Raw genomic sequence first — 20,169 nt, forward strand, 5'->3', positions numbered from 1 at the left:
ACCTCACTAAATCATTCAATCGGTAGTAGCGACGGGCGGTGTGTACAAAGAGCAGGGACGTAATCAACGCGAGCTTATGACTCGCGCTTACTGGGAATTCCTCGTTCATGGGGAACAATTGCAAGCCCCAATCCCTAGCACGAAGGAGGTTCAGCGGGTTACCCGGGCCTTTCGGCCAGGGAACACACGCTGATTCCTTCAGTGTAGCGCGCGTGCGGCCCAGAACATCTAAGGGCATCACAGACCTGTTATTGCTCAATCTCGTGCGGCTAGAAGCCGCCTGTCCCTCTAAGAAGATTTGTTTGTACGTTGGTAGTAAAAACCCGCCAGCCGAAGCCGGGGGCCTTCGCGATACCATAAGGTACGCCTATTTAGCAGGCTAGAGTCTCGTTCGTTATCGGAATTAACCAGACAAATCGCTCCACCAACTAAGAACGGCCATGCACCACCACCCACCGAATCAAGAAAGAGCTATCAATCTGTCAATCCTTCCGGTGTCTGGGCCTGGTGAGGTTTCCCGTGTTGAGTCAAATTAAGCCGCAGGCTCCACTCCTGGTGGTGCCCTTCCGTCAATTCCTTTAAGTTTCAGCTTTGCAACCATACTTCCCCCGGAACCCAAAAGCTTTGGTTTCCCGGAAGCTGCCCGCCGAGTCATCGGAGGAACTTCGGCGGATCGCTAGCTGGCATCGTTTATGGTTAGAACTAGGGCGGTATCTGATCGCCTTCGAACCTCTAACTTTCGTTCTTGATTAATGAAAACATTTTTGGCAAATGCTTTCGCTTCTGTCCGTCTTGCGACGATCCAAGAATTTCACCTCTAACATCGCAATACGAATGCCCCCATCTGTCCCTATTAATCATTACCTCGGGGTTCCGAAAACCAACAAAATAGAACCGAGGTCCTATTCCATTATTCCATGCACGCAGTATTCAGGCGAAGGTAGCCTGCTTTAAGCACTCTAATTTGTTCAAAGTAAACGTACCGGCCCGACTCGACACTCAGTAAAGAGCACCGCGACGGGATATTAGTTGGGCCGCCCCTCGCGAGGCTAAGCCCACCGGTAGGACGTCCCACATCACGCCAGTTAAACACCGCGAGCGGTGAACCGACGGTGTGCGACACAGATTCAACTACGAGCTTTTTAACCGCAACAACTTTAATATACGCTATTGAAGCTGGAATTACCGCGGCTACTGGCACCAGACTTGCCCTCCAATGGATCCTCGTTAAAGGATTTAAAGTGTACTCATTCCGACTACGGGGCCTCGGATGAGTCCCGTATCGTTATTTTTCGTCACTACCTCCCCGTGCCGGGAGTGGGTAATTTGCGCGCCTGCTGCCTTCCTTGGATGTGGTAGCCGTTTCTCAGGCTCCCTCTCCGGAATCGAACCCTGATTCCCCGTTACCCGTTACAACCATGGTAGGCGCAGAACCTACCATCGACAGTTGATAAGGCAGACATTTGAAAGATGCGTCGCCGGTGCTAGGACCGTGCGATCAGCACAAAGTTATTCAGAGTCACCAAAATAAACGGTGGACGAACGGCGAGCCGCCCACCACCGATTGGTTTTGATCTAATAAAAGCGTCCCTTCCATCACTGGTCGGGACTCTGTTTTGCATGTATTAGCTCTAGAATTACCACAGTTATCCAAGTAAATGTGGGTACAATCTAATGAACCATAACTGATTTAATGAGCCATTCGCGGTTTCAGCTTAATTCGGCATGCACTGAGACATGCATGGCTTAATCTTTGAGACAAGCATATGACTACTGGCAGGATCAACCAGGGAGCTTCGTGTTCGGTTACTCGCAAGGGAATAACTCGCGAGCGAGCCCGAAGACTCGTCGCTAGCTCTTTTTCGCGCGCGCGCGCGTTCGATGCCAAAACACCGACGCGCGCGCGACACGCTCGTATGTGCCATTTTATTTGCCGCCGGTCTTGCTCAGCCGGCCGGCGACACTCTGCTGTGTTTAACGCTATTATGTAAAGCGTACGAGAGAACGACGGAGGCGAGAGTAAACCCCCGACGCCGCCGCCTCTCCTCTTCTTCCTCCTCCTCTCCGTTCAAAAATCCACAAGATCAAAATACTCGTGTTCTTATTCTCCCAAATGTTATGATGCGCGGTCTCGAGAGACCGCGCGATTCACCCTGACGCTAGATCGACGATGGCGATGCTTAGACGTCGAGGACTGTTCTGTCTGGTTCGTACGCGTATAACCGCACACGACCAGCAATAAGATTTCGCTACGGCGTACAAAGCGAGCGGGAAGAAGCAACTCTTCCCGCAAACTCGTATCCGTGGAGTAGATGCTCGGTAAGCGCGACGATTCCGCTGCTGCGTACGAAACGAGAGGGAACCGCGCGGCCAACACACTAGAGGCTTGCGCGCCACATAAGAGCCATTCGGTCTTGCGACACCGACTCGTGGCAATGCTGTGCTCGTAATAAATAAGTGTGCGTTAATTTTGCGCGCGTTCGGCGACGAACGAGAAGAGCCGCACCGTAATCCCCGGCGAAAAGGAATACGAGACAACGCGAGAGTCGAACGTACGTTCTCGCGAGACACGCAACCTCCAAGTATGAGAAGACTTGGCGGCGGCGCGTTCTGCGACGATCGTATATTATTTTATATATTCGTGGTTTCCAAATCAAACATTTTATATAAATGTTCTCTCCGTGTCAGAGTCGCGACTCGACAAAATCCGTTCTCGACCCGTTCGGGCGATTCTTCGTTTGTCAACGTCGAGAGCGCGACACGTACAATATTAATCTCTCCTACCCTCTTATAGTACCCAACCGACCGGCCAAGCGGTCGGCGACGGTACGGAGAGCGGTCGAAACACGCCGGAGTGGCGAGAGACTCGAGAAAGTACGTTTACGACTCGTCCGGACTCGCTCGACTCGTTCGACGCGCCGAGCGCGACGTATCTCTTATAGTACCCAACCGGCCGGCCAGGCGGTCGGCGACGCACGGTCCTACGCACGGCCGTATGCGAGCGCGAGCGCCGAAAGGCGCGTTCAATCGAGACATTGTCGCGGAGAGCGAACGATCGAAAAGTTTTATTGTACGATAAAATATTATCACGATAGCCGTATGGCGAATGTCAAACAACGATAATTAGCATTAATTAAGAAGGAAACAAACGAAATGCCGGGACAATAAGGTATAAGCACCGACGGTAACTCCGGGCCGGGCGGCACCTCCAGGCCGGGCGGCACCTCCGGGTCGGGCGGCACCTCCGGGCCGGGCGACACCTCCGGGAACCACGACCGACCGGCGACACCTCCGGGCCGGGCGACACCTCCGGGAACCACGGCCGACCGGCGGCACCTCCGGGCCGGGCGGCACCTCCGGGCCGGGCGACACCTCCGGGAACCACGGCCGACCGGCGACACCTCCGGGACGGGCGGCACCTTCGGACGACCGAATGATCTCTCGAAGTCAGATAATGCAATAAAAAAAAAAAAATAAATTTATTTTTACATTCAACTGTATAATTATTTTTTTATTATATCTTTGTTATGCCTAAAGTAACTATGTAATATTACATTATTGCATTAAACATTGTAAAAGAAAATGCGTTTTTAAATATATTATTCTCGTTTACTTAATATTATTGTCTTATATTATTATATTTTTATATTGTATAGCTTAGTTATTTGAACTTAAAATTCTCTTTTCTTAAAAATCAATTTAGTCTTAAACTTAATAAAATTGACGAAATTAAAAGAAATAAATATTGTAGGCCAACTAAACGAGCAAAATTACATAAGATCTAAAGATTTATTAATAATTAAATTCTCATTCCATTAGAGAAACAATATGCAACGTAAACGTTTTGACTGTACTACAGTCTTCTTCAATACATAAAACTCAAATATTAAAATACAAAGTTAACGATTTTTCGCTGATAAACAATGAATGAGTAAGACGATTGGTCTGAGATTCCAAGTTTTGCGACATTTAATCTTGATTATCGTTTTAACAAGTTCTTCTCGAAATTTCAAGTGTGTGTTGCGAAGTTTAAGTAACAAAAAATTGATATATTGAACAAGGCAAAATAAAATGAAATAAAAATAAAATCCAATATTTTTCTTAACCTAAATAATCAATGTAATCAAAAAATTGTATTGCATTAAGTTTTAAACATTAAGCAGAGTCAGAATCAGAGGAATATTTCCTTTTTTTAGATTTCTTGTGTGCTTCTAAATTAATAAGACTTTTCATAATCTTTATGCATTCTTTACCTTGTTCTAATGTTTTTTTTTTTTTAATCCATTTTGCTCTTTTAGCAAAATGATCTCTGAAACTTTTCGAAGCGTTGATTTTCAATTTGTGTATCTTGTTCGTGTAACTTTTTCAAAACAATGCTTAAATTATCTTTCTTTGGTCTTACTGTTTTTTTAACATTTTCAAAAATATTAAAAATTTTTAAATTATCTTTTTCTTTCTTTGACGTATTCTTCGTTGACACGTTATTTTCTAGTGCAATATCTTCTGTATTGGGAAAGTTTTCATTGTTATTTGTAACTTCGCTTATTTTACTACTACAAGTATCAGAAGTTGTACTAAAATTATCTAGGGAATTCAGTAAATTAACTGGTTGACTGTTGTGTTTCTCTCTGATAAGGTCATGCATCTCATCAAAATATTTTGGAGGCTTTTTCTTCCCTGTTCCAGTAGATTTCATGTATTGGCAATGTCTACGATACATTTTTTCTAAGTTACGCCAACGTTGATGACATTTGTCAGAAGCTTTTGTTCCAATATAATGAATTAAATAACCATTATTTTGCATTTCTCTTGCAATATCAAATCATATTTTTTGTATGCATTTAATTATTAAGATGGTGAAATTTAGTTTCAACAATCTCTAATAACTTTAATGTCATTTCATTAGTAAATTCTACAAGTATTAAAACATTATTATTATTATTATTATTATTTAATTGTATTATTGTATATACACGTATGTATTATAAAGGTGCTTACTATCTTTATTTGTCATTTCTAACCCTTTTTCTTTAATTTCTTCGTTTGTGCATTCTTTATTTGTAATATTGTTTTCTGTTGTATCTGTAACACAAAATATATTTAAATGATATATAATAATTTATATAAAATTATTTTTTAATTATTATTGCAATTTGTTTTAAAATATAATTAATAAAATGATTATGTATGAGATCATTAAAAACATATAGACTTATATTAAACAATAAAAAATCAAAAAAATATAAGTTGTTTAGATATTTCATGATGTTTTTTAAACATTTGTATTGTCTGTATACGTTTTGAAATTTAAAAGATGTTTAAAGTCTTATGTACTGTTGTTTTCAGACATAGGTGCTTTACATAACAATTGAGCTTCCAAGATTAAAGCATTTGCTGTAATATTTAATTAGATATAAGTCTTAATTTCATATTTAAAGTAAATAAATAAAAAATACATCTATCTGTATATAATTTTTACATACTTTTAGTATTCCTCCATCCTTCTTCTTGACGAGGACTACGGGGGAACTCCATGCGCTGTTGGATGGTTCGATCACTCCGGCTTCCAACATTTTATTCACCTCGCTATCAATGACGGCCTGCATGGCCGGATTACGGGGTCGGTACCTCTGCTTTATTGGGGCCCCAGGCCGTAATCTGATCTGGTGTTTGGTGCGATCGGTGGGCCCCTGCACAGACTCAAATAGCCGGAGTTCGGTATCCAAGAACTGCCGGAAACGCTGGTCTTCCTCTGGTGAGCGTGGGGAGATTCCGGCGGACAATTTGCCGTGGACAGACGCCACCTGGGCTGGAGCCGTCCTCCCTGGTCGGTTGGATGGAGGAGGCGGCAGCGTAATGCGTAACCGAGCCCATAGGTCGACTCCGATTAGTACCTCGCTGCTGAGGTCATCCAGGACCTGGAAGCGGTGGCGGACAGAGCGAGGGCCGACTCGGATGGCGAAGCGGATCAAACCGGAGGTGGGTGCCTTGGAACCGTCGGCTAAGTTGACCGGTTCTTCGGACGGCTGGATCTGGAGGCCGCGGCCAGACAGGCGTTTGGCCATGGCGGCATTCACAAACGATACCTCGGATCCGGAATCGAGAAGTGCCCAGGTATAGAATCGGTGAATCTGGACTGGTAAATGCGGCCGCGGTGTGTACTCTATCTGGACGCGGGTCGGGCGATGGCCGCCTCGTTTCCGACCCGCCGGTCGTTTTCCGTCGGAGGGTGGCAGTCTCGCGTTAGGACGCCATCCTTTCCGCACTGCGAGCAGAACTTCCGTGCTGGGCGGCGACAGTCGAGTCGTGTGTGCCCTCGCTGTTTGCATCGCCAACAGCAACTCGCACGGTCATATGTAGTGGCGGCAAGATTCGCCTCGGTGGACCGTGATGTTTCACGGCGTTGTTCTTGGCGACGCCGGTGGATTTCCTCCCACTCGGCGGCACGACTGCATAGCGCGGAAACGGAGTGCAGTTCGTCCAATCGAACGTATAGCTGGAGTTCCGGGTCGGCGTTTTCGTATAATTGCTCGAGCCGTTCCTGGCTAGTGTAGCCGCCAGCCCGACGCATCATTGTCTGTACGGCGGTAGCGTATCGCGTAAACGCCTCTCCTGGCTTCTGTCGCCGGCCTTGTATTTCCCGTCGTAATTGTCGTTTGTACCCGGGTGATAGATACTGGGCCAAGAAATCCTTTCGGAACCCGGCCCATGTGGACCACTGTTCTCTGGTGTTTCTCCACCACAGAAGGGCGTCGCCCTTTAACAGCTCGGACAGACCGGTGAGAAGATTGTGGTCTTCCAGACCATAGGCCACACTGAGTTCCTCCAGATGCTCGAGGAAAGCGAGGGGGTCCTTACCATCAAAATGGCAGCCCCATTTGCGTATCTGGTTGAGGGCCTTAGCCGGGTCGGCTTCGGGTGGTTCGGGGGTTCCGCGTGCACTCCGGTAACGTTCTTCGCGGCTAAGCGGCGCGTGGAGCGTTTCGGCCGCTCCGGTGTTTGGCTGATTGGCCATTACGTGGTCTCTTATGCGGCGGCGGAGGTCGATTAATCTCCCTTCTGGGTCTAGATCGCGGTTGGCGAAGTATCAGACGGCTTCCTCATTATCTAGGCGGTAGATCCACCCAAGCATGTGGATTGCAAACCGGAGTCTCAGACGGTCGAGTCGGGTCCCTGTTCGGGCGCCATGTAACGAAGCACCTTTCCCGACGCCACGGATCGGCTCGCCGGTGCCAGGATTCGGGAAGAAAGAAGACTCAGATTTACAATGACACACGGTTGCTCTGGTAAAAGTAGAGTTTATTCGGGGCCACCTTCCTGTGGTTCTCCCGTGATTCAAACCATTATACACAGCACAGTATAATCGGACGAAACGCGACCAGATGATACGGACGCGGACACGACTTATTGCTAGGATTGACAGATAGAAATATTACGGACGAGACGCGACCAGATTATACGGACGCGGACACGACTTATTGCTAGGATTGACGGATAGAAATATTACGGACGAGACGCGACCAGATTATACGGACGCGGACACGTCTTATTGCTAAAGTTTCCAACGCGGACACGCGTACGGGCGCCCTGAGAAGGGCGAGCTCCGTCGGGCGCCGGTGACTTTCAGGTAGGACCCGGTGACCGAGGACGCTCGGCCTGCATGACGAGAACGCTCGTCGGCCGGAGTGATTTCCGGACAGGACCCGGTGACCGAGGACGCTCGGCCTGCATGACGAGAACGCTCGTCGGCCGGGGTGATTTACGGACAGGACCCGGTGACCGAGGACGCTCGGCCTGCACGACGAGAACGCTCGTCGGCCGGGGTGATTTACGGACAGGACCCGGTGACCGAGGACGCTCGGCCTGCACGACGAGAACGCTCGTCGGCCGGGGTGATTTACGGACAGGACCCGGTGACCGAGGACGCTCGGCCTGCACGACGAGAACGCTCGTCGGCCGGGGTGATTTACGGACAGGACCCGGTGACCGAGGACGCTCGGCCTGCACGACGAGAACGCTCGTCGGCCGGGGTGATTTACGGACAGGACCCGGTGACCGAGGACGTTCGGCCTGCACGACGAGAACGCTCGTCGGCCGGGGTGACTTGGAGTGTGGGAGTTGAGGAGTGATCCCTGAGTACGCTCGAGGGACCAGGACGGGACTGGTGCCGAAGTCTCGGCTGCGCCGCTCTTTATACCCGTCGGCCACCCCACTCTAAGACTAGCTTGGAGGGGGCCGAGTGACGGGTGGGGGCGAAAAGGCGGATTCCCAACGTGTTCGTGTGGTGGCCCCGAAAGGGGCCGTTTACATGAGCGCGGGCGACTAGTGACGGCTAATCGGGTCGTCACAACATGTTACAGACCTGAGCGCACCACGCTCTTCTACACTGTAAAGAAATTAAGTAAATTTACACAAATAATAAATTAAAAAATTATATGATTAGTTCTGTAAATTTTAAAAATTATATAATTTTACAGAAATTATGTAATTCCACAAAATAATAAATAAAATTCTCTTATTGTATAAATATATTTAATCTTATATGAAAAATTACGTAATTGATAGAATATTTTAAATATTTTATATAATTATCCAATTTTTGTAATATTATAGATGGTATATAGTGATGATAGTGAATATTATATACTTATTGTAAATTTATTACCGCAATCTGCTTAATTACAAATTAAAAAATTAATTACATATTATAAATTTACAAACGTGTTAAAATTTACAACTATTATAGTTGGTCTTAGAATTACCCACTATAACCAGCAAACACAAAGTAACAGTAGTATAACATTAATATTTCCTTAAGAGTTTAGCAAGGCTCTGTAATATAAATATAAATTTAACGTATAAGACAGGCAATAAGAGCCAAATCGCGGATGACAATGCGTTATCCTAACAAAACTAAATTATTTTTTTCGTTAGAAATAAATACCGGTGCACAAGGCACCAAATTTTACTTGGACACGGCCAAGATTTTTAAAATATGAAATAATCTCATATTTGAGATTTAAGGGGTTATAACACCTTTGAGGGTCAAAAAAATTCAAAATTTTTTTTTTTGCTTAAATGATACTTTGGAATGTATAGAATATAATTTTATTCATCTAGAGTCGGTCTGGAACTTTTTCATGTACGAAATAGCCAAGTTTGTACGCGGAGCCATAGCGCGCGGAGAGAACCTGGGAGCGCTCTCTGAGTTCTGCCTTTCTACTTCAACTATCGAGTAGTTGAGAATTTAGTATAATATTGTAGATGTCTCTTGTGACCATTTCAACAGAAAACAGTATATTCCTATCATATAATATCATATAATGTAGAAGGTCAACTGTATGGTGCAGGCATTGCAGATTAACGGTGAGCTCCTAATAATTACAAGTTTTCTCGTTGCAAAACTTTAAATGCGATTTCTGTAAAACACCATTTTTCAAATCGGTGGCCAGCTTAGCTCCCACAATTTACATCGGATTAACTTGAAACAAAGCTTATTCTGCGCTAAATTAAATTGTTTATCGAGGTACGTAGCCGTTTTTTAATAGAATTGTTAGTTTTTTTTGGGAACCAATTTTATAAACGATTTTCAGTGAAAATTTTTATACTTTTTTTTCAAATTAGTGTAAATTCCACAAAAATTAATATTTTTCAAAAATCCTACGTACCTCGATGGAAAATTTATCAGAGAATATGAAAAACTTTTCATTTTTGTTCTATGTCATACCAGTAAGCCGGAATCCTGGCCACCGATTGGACCGGAATAGCGCAAAGGGTCATCTTTGGCGCCATCTACAGGATATTCTTCAAAGATTTTTTTAATTTAAAAAATAATTTTTATAACTAGAAACTATAATAAAATCAACCCTCAAACCCGTTTTTTGATTACTCTATTCCTTAGATGTGAAAAAAATTAATGAAAAAGAGGAAAAATTTCTTACGCAAAGGTGTTATAACCCCTTAATTTCAGCCTTGCTAAACTCTTAATTTATACACGCTGGCTTAAAGGCGTTTGTTTACCAACATTAATATATATAACAGAGAAAAGTATAGAATCGAAGGAATCTGAATAGCTCAGATGGAAGAGCAGTCACCCGGCAAGCGAAAGGTCTCGGGTTCGATTCCCGATTCAGCGACTTTCGGATCTATATTTTTCTCTTGCATTCATTTATTTATCTCCGTAGGAGGGTTAAAGGAGTATTGAAATTAAATCTCAAATATGAGATTATTTCATATTTTAAAAATCTTGGCCGTGTCCAAGTAAAATTTGGTGCCTTGTGCACCGGTATTTAATTCTAACGAAAAAAATAATTTAGTTTCGTTAGGATAACGCATTGTCATCCGCGATTTGGCTCTTATTGCCTGTCTTATACGTTAAATTTATATTAATATTTCCATCAATTTCCTATTCAACAATATAAGTGTTATGTACAAAGCATATTACATTACAGTTACATTGTTGAGTATTAAAACATTAATGTTATGTTACTGTTACTTTGTGTTTGCTGGGAATAGGTGTAATTTTACACAAAAATTTTTTACAGTGTAAACGATATTATTGGCAATCTTTGATTACTTATAACTCGAAAACTATTGCAGCTTCGATATTTTCGTATTAAGATTTTTATTCTATTTTATTTCAAAAATATATTTAAAAAAAATATTAGAAGATAGTTGTGCACACTTTGTATATATATGTATGTATATATATATATATATATGTATGCATGTATGTATATGTATATATATTGTACATATATACATATATACATATAATATGTAAGAAAAAACAAAATTACAATTATATTATAATAAAATATATATCAATATAGATTATATACTTGGATGGTGTACAAGCTAAACCGCCAAAGGTGGCATTATACAACAATGGCAATATACCATTTGAGTTACAAATTTTAAATAACACAATAATTTCGACATTAAGCAAATACAATGAAAATTCATCAAATTCAGATCCAGAAAAAATTAAACTTTGTGATGTATTCAATACCTCAAATCGCATCTGTAGGTTTCATATATTATACACAAAAAGAATATTTCTAATAGTTACATATACAAATAGAAATATTAAATATAAAGAAACATCTCTTTGTATAATATATATAAAATTATATATTTCATTATTATATATTCTTATATACCTGTTTTTCATTGGTATATGTATGTGTGTGTGTGTGTGTATTATATATATATTTTTTACAGTATTAGAAGGATATATCAAAACTAATTTAAGCAGTATACATAATAACAAATTGAATAAAATCATTGGATGCGGATCATTAACGGACGGTGTTTATAAATTAGAAGTACACATTGTTAATTTTGTAGAAGATGATTATTACGAAATGGATATCCGAAAGGGTGACAAAATAGAAATTATTGGAATGATGAGCAATACAGGTATACAATATTACATAAATCAAAATATATTAATTTTTTTTAATTATATATATAAACCAATACAAACTAAGAAATAAAATTTTCTCTCTCACAAAACCATACACCTGCCCATATGCCCATCATTTCACACACACGCATGTACGTACATCCGCATCTTCATGTACATATAAACACATACATATCCAAATTCATACCCACATACATATCCACACACTCCACACATATGAACACACACGCTTGTACACATGCACCCACGCAAATTTATAAAACAACATGCTTGTACACTCATACAAATACTCACACGTTTGCATACACACATACACATCGCATATTCACATACATGTTCATATACATGAATTCATATTCACACACACGTCCACACATGCGTTAGCATACACGCACACACACATTCACATGAATTTATTCTTATACTTATAAAATTTTCTCTCTCTTTATTTTATAATTAATCTGATATTATACATATCACATATATTATATGTAAATACAAACTTTATATCATTGTAATGATATTTTATTACTTCAGTTAAAAAGATTTAATAAAATATATAATACTATAACAAAATATTTATATTGATGTGTGTATTTCAAGAGAGAAAATTTTACGTACGTATCAATTTTCAACAAATTTTTTATAATTTATTTTTTAGTTTTTATTGGTTCATGCATTAAATAAATAATATGTGTTCACGAACGCGCTGCGTGAGCAAAGGATCGCGCTGCACGAAAGGATGAGTCACTTTTTTGTAAAACAAGGACTTTAATAATATCACACACGTATTGACAAAATACTATAACAAACTTATTACAAAACTTTAATTATTTTACAGTGAAATCGGAATCAAAATCAAAGTGCGGAATAGCGGCGGTCGACAACGAATTTTGCGGTGTATCTAATAAGCGGTTGCGATATGTTTTCACGACGGAAAAGCGATAAAGCTCACAAGCGGGGTGTGAGCTCCTCTTTTATAATTTCCGGAGCGGAACCCACCTTCGTGTGAAGCGCCAATAATTTTGCGTCTTTTTAAAGTTGCGCGAGGTGACCTGAGCGTATTACGCGTAATTGGCCGCTGTCAAAATTGACAGAACAACGGCTGTTAGAAAGCATGCGCGAGCTGGCGATCACGATGATTATTGGCGAAACGAGGCGCCCGTGAGAAGCCGCGCATGCTCAATAAAATATAATTATTCGGCGGAACGGTTTCGACACCGTTAATTGTTTATATTTCGAGCGTGTTTTTGTACGACAGGATAATTTGTGTCGCGATATGTTTTCCAAAAAAAAACATATAAAAAACGATATGCCTGTTGATTTGCGATCGGAAGCGAATATTCTAGAATATTCTATTTAAGATATAATATTTTATTACACATGTAGTTTTCTATTATGCGTTTCAAACATTCCCGCCCGCCTTGTCGCGCAGTGACAACATGTTTGTGGTATTTCGGTCGCGGAATCGCAAGTCGATAGTGATCGATGGTGGGGCAGGCGCGCCGGCGCGGCGAGATTCACGTGATGATCGCGTGTAATTTGAATCGATCAGCTGAGCCGCGGAAACACGTGGTGATCGCGTGGAATGTGATGATCAGCTGAGACAGTAACAAGTGTGTGTTTGATGTGAAATGACGAACGTGTAGTGCAGTGTGGTGATTATGGAACAATTGCAAGTGCGGTGGTGCATGATGAGAATGAGGTGTGACAAATGATACAGTGCATGATGTGATAAATCTCGTGAATGAGTGTCGAACGTTGATGAGTGATGTGTTACGTGCCGGCGGACGGCGTGTCCGCGTTATTCGTGTCCGGAATACGATCCGCGCCCGGGAGCATGACCAATTTAACGATCGGGCGTACGAATTCGGATGTGGCGGTGCGTACTGAGACCACGCGGACGACACCGTCGTCCCCGGGATGCAGTCTCGTGATCCTTGCAAGAGGCCATCGAGTCGGAGGGGTGAGCTCCGAGCGGATGATGCAAAGGTCCCCGACGTGAGGTGCGGCCTCGGCCTTGACCCATTTGGTGCGGGGGTTGAGCCCGTGCACGTACTCAGCCGACCACCGCTGCCAAAAATGGTCTCGCATCAGCTGCAGGTGATGCCAGCGTGACAGCGTGGATGATGATTGTCCGATCCGTGACGGCTCAGGTATAGCTAATAGAGGCGCGCCGATGATGAAGTGCCCTGGAGTGAGTGCTGAAGTGTCGTCTGGATCGTCTGACAGAGCCTGCAACGGACGAGAATTAAGACACGCCTCGATTTGTGTGAGGAGTGTGCTAAGCTCCTCAAAAGTGAGCGTGGTGTCGCCGATTACTCGGCGGAGGTGAAATTTCGTGGATTTCACGGCAGCCTCCCAAAGACCACCGAAGTGAGGGGCCGCTGGCGGATTAAAATGCCAGCGGATCCCTTGAGTGTTGGCGGCGCGGGCGATGTGAAGGCCCTCGGAGGTCGACGCCTTGAAGAGCTCCCGCAGGGTGCGATCGGCGCCAACGAATGTTGTGCCGCAGTCGCTGTAGACGTCCGTACACAGTCCTCTGCGAGAGACGAAGCGGCGTAAGGCGGCGATGAAGGCCTCGGAGCTGTAATCCGAGACGACCTCGAGGTGGATGGCCTTCGACCAAAAGCAGACGAAGACCGCGATGTATCCTTTCTGTGAGCGGTGTCCGCGTCCTTTGCTGGTTCGGATGGAAATTGGTCCCGCGTAGTCCAGTCCAGTGCTCAAGAAAGGTCGAGTTGGCGTCACTCGGTCCCGAGGAAGGTGGCCCATTGGAGGCTGTGGCGTGGCAGCGCGCCAGCGAGTGCAAGTGACGCACCGATGCAGTTGCTGCTTGACGACGGTCCTTCCGCGTGGTACCCAGAATCGAAGGCGAAGCAGACCGAGTGTCATCTGGACGCCGCCGTGCAGAGAGCGACGATGGCAGGACTCGATCAGCAGTCGCGTCATCCAGGAGGCCGGCGGTATGATCACCGGGTGCTTCTCGTCGTAGGGCAGCAGTGCGTGTTTGAGACGTCCTCCAACGCGCAGTACACCTTGGTCGTCGATGAACGGATTCAGCTTGATCAGTGAACTGCGTGGTGGGCCGGAGCGTCCTGCGGTGGCAGCAGCTATCTCGTCCGGGAAGTGGAGCGCCTGTACTACTCAAAGCCACTGGAGTAGGGCGGCGTCCAGCTCGTCGGGGTGTAGTGGACAACTAGGTGTGACCTCCCGGCTCGCCACGTTGAGCCATCGACGACACCAAGCCGTAACGCGTAGCAGCCGATTAAGCGCAGAGAACCGAAGAAGGATGTCCGGTTTGACGACGACGGAGCCCTTGGTCATCAGGCTGGTGGTGCGCTGTTCAGGAAGGTCATCCTCTGCGATGTGGACCTCTGAGTTGGGCCATGCTGTCTCGTCCAGTGCCAACCAGGTAGGTCCAGTCCACCATAATGCGTGGTTGATTAATTCTCCAGGAGTAATTCCTCTCGATGCGCAGTCTGCAGGATTATTCTTCCCGGCTACGTGTCTCCATCGAGCGTCCGGGAGCTGTGTCTGGATATGAGCTACACGGTTGGCGACGAAAGTTTTCCAGCGAGTGGCGTGTCCCTGGATCCAATGAAGCGTGACCTGGGAATCGGACCACAGATATACTGGAGTAGTTGCCAAGCCGAGAATGTCGCGGACATGCAGCGTGAGCGTGGTGAGTAGGCTAGCAGCGCACAACTCAAGTCGCGGCAACGAAACCTGCTTGACGGGTGCGACCTTGGATTTCGCCATGAGTAGATTAATTGACGGTTTTCCCCTTTCAGTGGTGCGGAGGTAGACTACTGCGGCGTATCCTCGTTCGGAAGCATCAGCAAAACCGTGGAGCTGCAACCTCGAGTGATCGTTGTCGGTGCTGAGCCAGCGATTCACGCGTATGTGCCTGAGCAGCGGCAACTGATCCAACAGCTGTTGCCAATGTCGAGCATCCTTGGCCGGCAGTGAAGCGTCCCAATCAAGTTGCTGAAGCCAGGTGCTTTGGATTAGGATCTTCGCCCGAATGACGACAGGTGCGAGCCAGCCCATCGGGTCGAATAGGCGTGCAGTTTCGGAGAGGATTCGTCGCTTCGTGAATTTGCTGACTGGCCGAGGATGTATTGCGAAGGCAAACCGGTCATCTTGAGGACGCCATTGCAGGCCCAATGTCGAATGGCTCTCTCCTTCCCAGGAATGTGGTCCTTGCTGCAGCCGATGCTCCTGTGGAACTCCTGTGAGGACCTCTGGATGGTTCGAGGCCCACTTCCTCAGTGGAAATCCGCCCGCCATGCAGAGGTTGCGCAGCTCCGTCTGGAGGTTGACGGCGTCGTCGAGGTTGTCCGCGCCGGAGACCACGTCGTCGACGTAGCAATCAAGCCGAAGTACTGTGGCACCTTGAGGAAACTGCGCTCCCTCGTCCGCACAAAGTTGTTGCAGAGTTCGGATGGCCAGGAACGGTGCACACGCCATGCCGTAGGTCACCGTCTGCAGCTCGTACTCTCCGATCTCGTCCGTCTTGTTGTGACGCCACAAGATTGTTTGGAGACGGCAGTCCTCATGATGTACGAGGATTTGGCGGTACATCTTCTCGATGTCGGTGACGAAGACGTACCGGTGCCAACGCCATCGCAGCAACACGTCGGTGAGCGCTGGCAGAAGGTTTGCCCCAGTCAGCAGCTGCGAGTTGAGCGAAGTACCGGCCCGTGTGCGCTGAGAGCCGTTGAACACGACTCGGAGCTTTGTCGTCGTGCTCGATTCCTTCAGGACCCCGTGATGCGGTAAGTAGCATCTGAAATTCTCCGTTGTTGTTGAGGTATTTACCTTCTTCATGTGTTGCAGGTCCTCGTATTCCTGCATGAAGCCGTGATAGAGGTCGCCAAATCGAAGATCTCGGCTGCCCTTGGTCTCCATGGCTTTCAGTAGGTGCTCCGCTGGGCGGCGAGTATCCTGAAAAGTCGTCGGCGGCGATGAGAAGGGCAGCCTCACCATGTATCTCCCGGTGGGCGTGCGCGTGACGGTGCGCACGTAGAGTTCCTCGCACGTGGTCTCGTCGGGAGTGAGTGAAGCCCGAGTTATCGGCTCGCTCTCCTGCTCCCAGAAGCGTCGAACGAAGTCGGCGAGGTCATGATCGGCGGTGCACCGGAAGGTGCGGCGATGTCCCGTGATTGCTGCTGCGTCGTAGCCGCCAGAAAGGATCCATCCCAGGCTGGTTTGCTGAGCGATCGGCATCCTTGATTCACCCTTGCGGAGGCATTCCTCGAGGATCAAGGAATAGACCTCGGCTCCCAGTAGCAGCTCAGCTGGGTCGTCGTCTAAGAAGCGAGGATCGGCCAGTTGGAGTCCGTTGAGATGAGGCCAGCTGCGTTCTTCCCGCGAAACCGAGCCTTGCTGCAGCAATATGCGGGGCAGCACAAAGGCCACCACGCTGAGTTTGGCGTTGGTCACGTCTGACGTTACGTGCAGCGTGACCTTGCCACGAGCGGATCCCGAGCGAGTCCCTCCGATGCCGAAAATGGAGAGGCCCGTTAAGACTCGAGGAAGGCGAAGACGTTGTGCCAAGGTCTCCGAAATGATCGACACCTCAGAACATTGGTCGATCAAAGCGCGTACGGCTTGTGGTGATCCGTACCGATCGGCGACGTTTATTCGTGCTGTTGCAAGAAGAACGGCCTTGCACTCTGGATTTTGCAGCGTAGCGGTCAGTGTGGTGGCGCGTGTGGCTTCAGTTGACGCTGACAATGTGGGTGCTCCGTGTAACATCGTGTGGTGTCGTGCGTCGCATGTCAGACAGTTCTTTTTTGACTGGCAGCGAGAGAGAAAATGGTTGCCTAAGCAATTGTAACAGAGCCTGTTACTCTCGACAAATGCCTTGCGGTCGTTGACAGTCTTGGCCTTGAAATCTCGGCAGGTCATCAAGGTGTGCTTCTCGCGACACAGTGCACAGTGCGGCGACTCGGTTCCTTGGTGCTTCGTGACGTGTGCCTTGGCTACCCGTGGAGCATCTCCGGGCGGTTTGCTGGCGCTCTTCGGTCGTGCGGCATTGAGCGTCAGGATCCGGCGGCTGATAAAGTCCACAAGTGCCTCGTTTTGTGCCGGCTCTGATGAGTCTGACGTGGACGACTCCCACTCAAGACGTGTGCGTGCATCAAACAGCTCGGTGACCAGGAAGTTGAAGAGGTCCATTCCGTGGGTGTTGATTGGACGTCCGATGCTCTCCTGGCCATTGACGGCGGCAGTAACGGCGTTGTGAATGCGTCTCAATTCTTCTGCGGTATCTCCCTTCATCTTCGGCACGGCGATGAACGTGGCGAAGTTGGAGCGGATCAATTCCTTTTTGTTGTTGTAGTGTTTGTCCAGAATCGCCCAAGCGCGATCGTAATTGTCGCTGGTGACAGGCAATGACCTTAGTAACCTTTCAGCTTGCCCCGTCAGACATGAGCGCAGGTGGTGAAAGCGCTCGATGTTGGAGATCGCATTGCCACTCACGACGGAGAGAAAGAGATCTCGGAACAACGGCCAATCGGCGTAGGCACCAGAAAATAGCGGCACTTTGATACGCGGCAGTGATGACCTTGACGTGGCGTCGGCAGAAGGAGGTACGTTTGCTGCACGATAGTGTTCAGCGTAGCTGTCTAGTATGCTTCTTTGTGACACGTAGAAATTCTCCGTATCAGCATGCAACTCTGATTTAAAGTACTCGCTCTCACTGAACCTTTCCTTCAAGGCCGCACGGATAAGGTCATGCTGCGCCTCGAACTTTGTCCACAGCTGATCCAGAATTCTGGTGCGTGTGGAGATAGCACTGGCGGTGATATTGGAGCTGCCCAGCTTCTTCAAGTACTCCACAGAACGTGAGATGCGGACTTGAAGCTCACGCTGACAGTCAACCAGCGTGGGTACATCCATGATGACTGCACACGAAACTGCACTATTGTCACTCACGCGAGAAGTCACGCTCGCGAACTTGCGGTTGCCGGTGCGACGGATCCGGCTCGAAGGACCAGAAATATGTTCACGAACGCGCTGCGTGAGCAAAGGATCGCGCTGCACGAAAGGATGAGTCACTTTTTTGTAAAACAAGGACTTTAATAATATTACACACGTATTGACAAAATACTATAACAAACTTATTACAAAACTTTAATTATTTTACAGTGAAATCGGAATCAAAATCAAAGTGCGGAATAGCGGCGGTCGACAACGAATTTTGCGGTGTATCTAATAAGCGGTTGCGATATGTTTTCACGACGGAAAAGCGATAAAGCTCACAAGCGGGGTGTGAGCTCCTCTTTTATAATTTCTGGAGCGGAACCCACCTTCGTGTGAAGCGCCAATAATTTTGCGTCTTTTTAAAGTTGCGCGAGGTGACCTGAGCGTATTACGCGTAATTGGCCGCTGTCAAAATTGACAGAACAACGGCTGTTAGAAAGCATGCGCGAGCTGGCGATCACGATGATTATTGGCGAAACGAGGCGCCCGTGAGAAGCCGCGCATGCTCAATAAAATATAATTATTCGGCGGAACGGTTTCGACACCGTTAATTGTTTATATTTCGAGCGTGTTTTTGTACGACAGGATAATTTGTGTCGCGATATGTTTTCCAAAAAAAAACATATAAAAAACAATATGCCTGTTGATTTGCGATCGGAAGCGAATATTCTAGAATATTCTATTTAAGATATAATATTTTATTACACGTGTAGTTTTCTATTATGCGTTTCAAACAATATGTATATTTAAATAAATAATATACAGGGTCCCCAAATTCGCGAATTCGGAATATACAGCGTGATTGTTCGTGCCAAAAGAAACAACTTTTTCCTGTGACAAAATTACGTCTGAGCACTACTTTTTAAATGAAAATGACTTTAATCTAACGAATGAGCGTTCTAGATTTCGCATTGAGTTAGGAGCGGTGCGCGAACGGAGTGCGTAACACATGAGAATATATACAGATAAGAAGTCTACATTTTGAATATATGCTTTAAAACATTTAATCGGCCCTTTTCAGAGCCAAAAAGTTTTTAGAACGTTGGAATATAAACTTGGATTAAAATTATTCACGTATTATTTAATTTACAATATGTTACTTTTAATCGTTAATATCATTTGGGAGATATTTTCTAATGAAGTACTTAAGTTGAATTGAAAAAAAAATTTAGATATGCATAGATATAATATCTTTAGCAAAATAATAAAATAGCATACACGCTTATGCACCACGCACGTCGTCTGTGCGCAGTTCTTGGTTCATGCAAAATTAAGAGCGCTCACGCATTAATTTCAAGTCATTCTCATTTAAAAAGTAGTGCTCAGACACAATTTTGCCAGAGAAAAGCTGTTTCTTTTGACACGAACAATCACGCTGTACATTCCAAATCCGCAAATTTTGGAACAACCTATATATTAGATAGATAATATATATACTTTATTTTACAATGTTGCAACTCTGTATCTAACAATAAGATTTAAACTGTTATCTAAAATTAAGACAGTTATCCAAGATTAAGATAAATATATTAATAATTAAAAATAATAATAATAATTAGAAATATATTAATTATTTTTTTATTTTACTTTATTTTTATTTTTATTTTTTAAATTTAAAATTTTTTTGTTTTATTTTATAATTTTATTTTATTTTATTTTTAGTACCGGCATACTTAACAGTAAATTCTGTAAAAGATATACGCAAAATAGATGGGCATATGACGCTATGTAATTTATTGAAAGGGATA

General features: G+C 45.3%; 2 protein-coding genes and 2 pseudogenes across 2 annotated transcripts; all 4 read right to left on the reverse strand.

Annotated features, from left to right (window-relative positions):
* Window positions 1–41: 41 nt before the first annotated feature.
* On the reverse strand, window positions 42–608 carry LOC146720976 (small subunit ribosomal RNA; annotated as a pseudogene; the record flags this gene model as incomplete).
* A 1-nt stretch (window position 609) lies between these two features.
* On the reverse strand, window positions 610–1,790 carry LOC146720977 (small subunit ribosomal RNA; annotated as a pseudogene).
* An 11,414-nt stretch (window positions 1,791–13,204) lies between these two features.
* Window positions 13,205–14,380, reverse strand: LOC114939123 (uncharacterized). Its single transcript, XM_085487553.1, has one exon. The coding sequence runs from the start codon at window positions 14,378–14,380 to the stop codon at window positions 13,205–13,207; it is 1,176 nt and encodes a 391-aa protein (XP_085343679.1).
* Window positions 14,381–16,347: 1,967 nt separating this feature from the next.
* Window positions 16,348–17,716, reverse strand: LOC114937968 (uncharacterized). Its single transcript, XM_085487554.1, has 2 exons — window positions 16,418–17,716; window positions 16,348–16,362 (listed from the first exon to the last, which is right to left on the reverse strand). Exons 1-2 carry the CDS (start codon window positions 17,714–17,716, stop codon window positions 16,348–16,350), a joined length of 1,314 nt encoding a protein of 437 aa, XP_085343680.1.
* Between the last annotated feature and the right edge of the window lie 2,453 nt (window positions 17,717–20,169).

The sequence above is a fragment of the Nylanderia fulva genome, unplaced genomic scaffold (genome assembly GCF_048542155.1).
Source record: "Nylanderia fulva isolate GAGA-0341 unplaced genomic scaffold, ASM4854215v1 Scaffold572, whole genome shotgun sequence".
Taxonomy (NCBI): Eukaryota; Metazoa; Arthropoda; class Insecta; order Hymenoptera; family Formicidae; genus Nylanderia; species Nylanderia fulva.

Bases quoted from the DNA above. Each gene is read 5' to 3' on its own strand.
- LOC114939123 (XM_085487553.1), bottom strand. From the start codon at position 14,380: ATGACGCGACTGCTGATCGAGTCCTGCCATCGTCGCTCTCTGCACGGC.
- LOC114937968 (XM_085487554.1), bottom strand. From the start codon at position 17,716: ATGAAGGGAGATACCGCAGAAGAATTGAGACGCATTCACAACGCCGTT.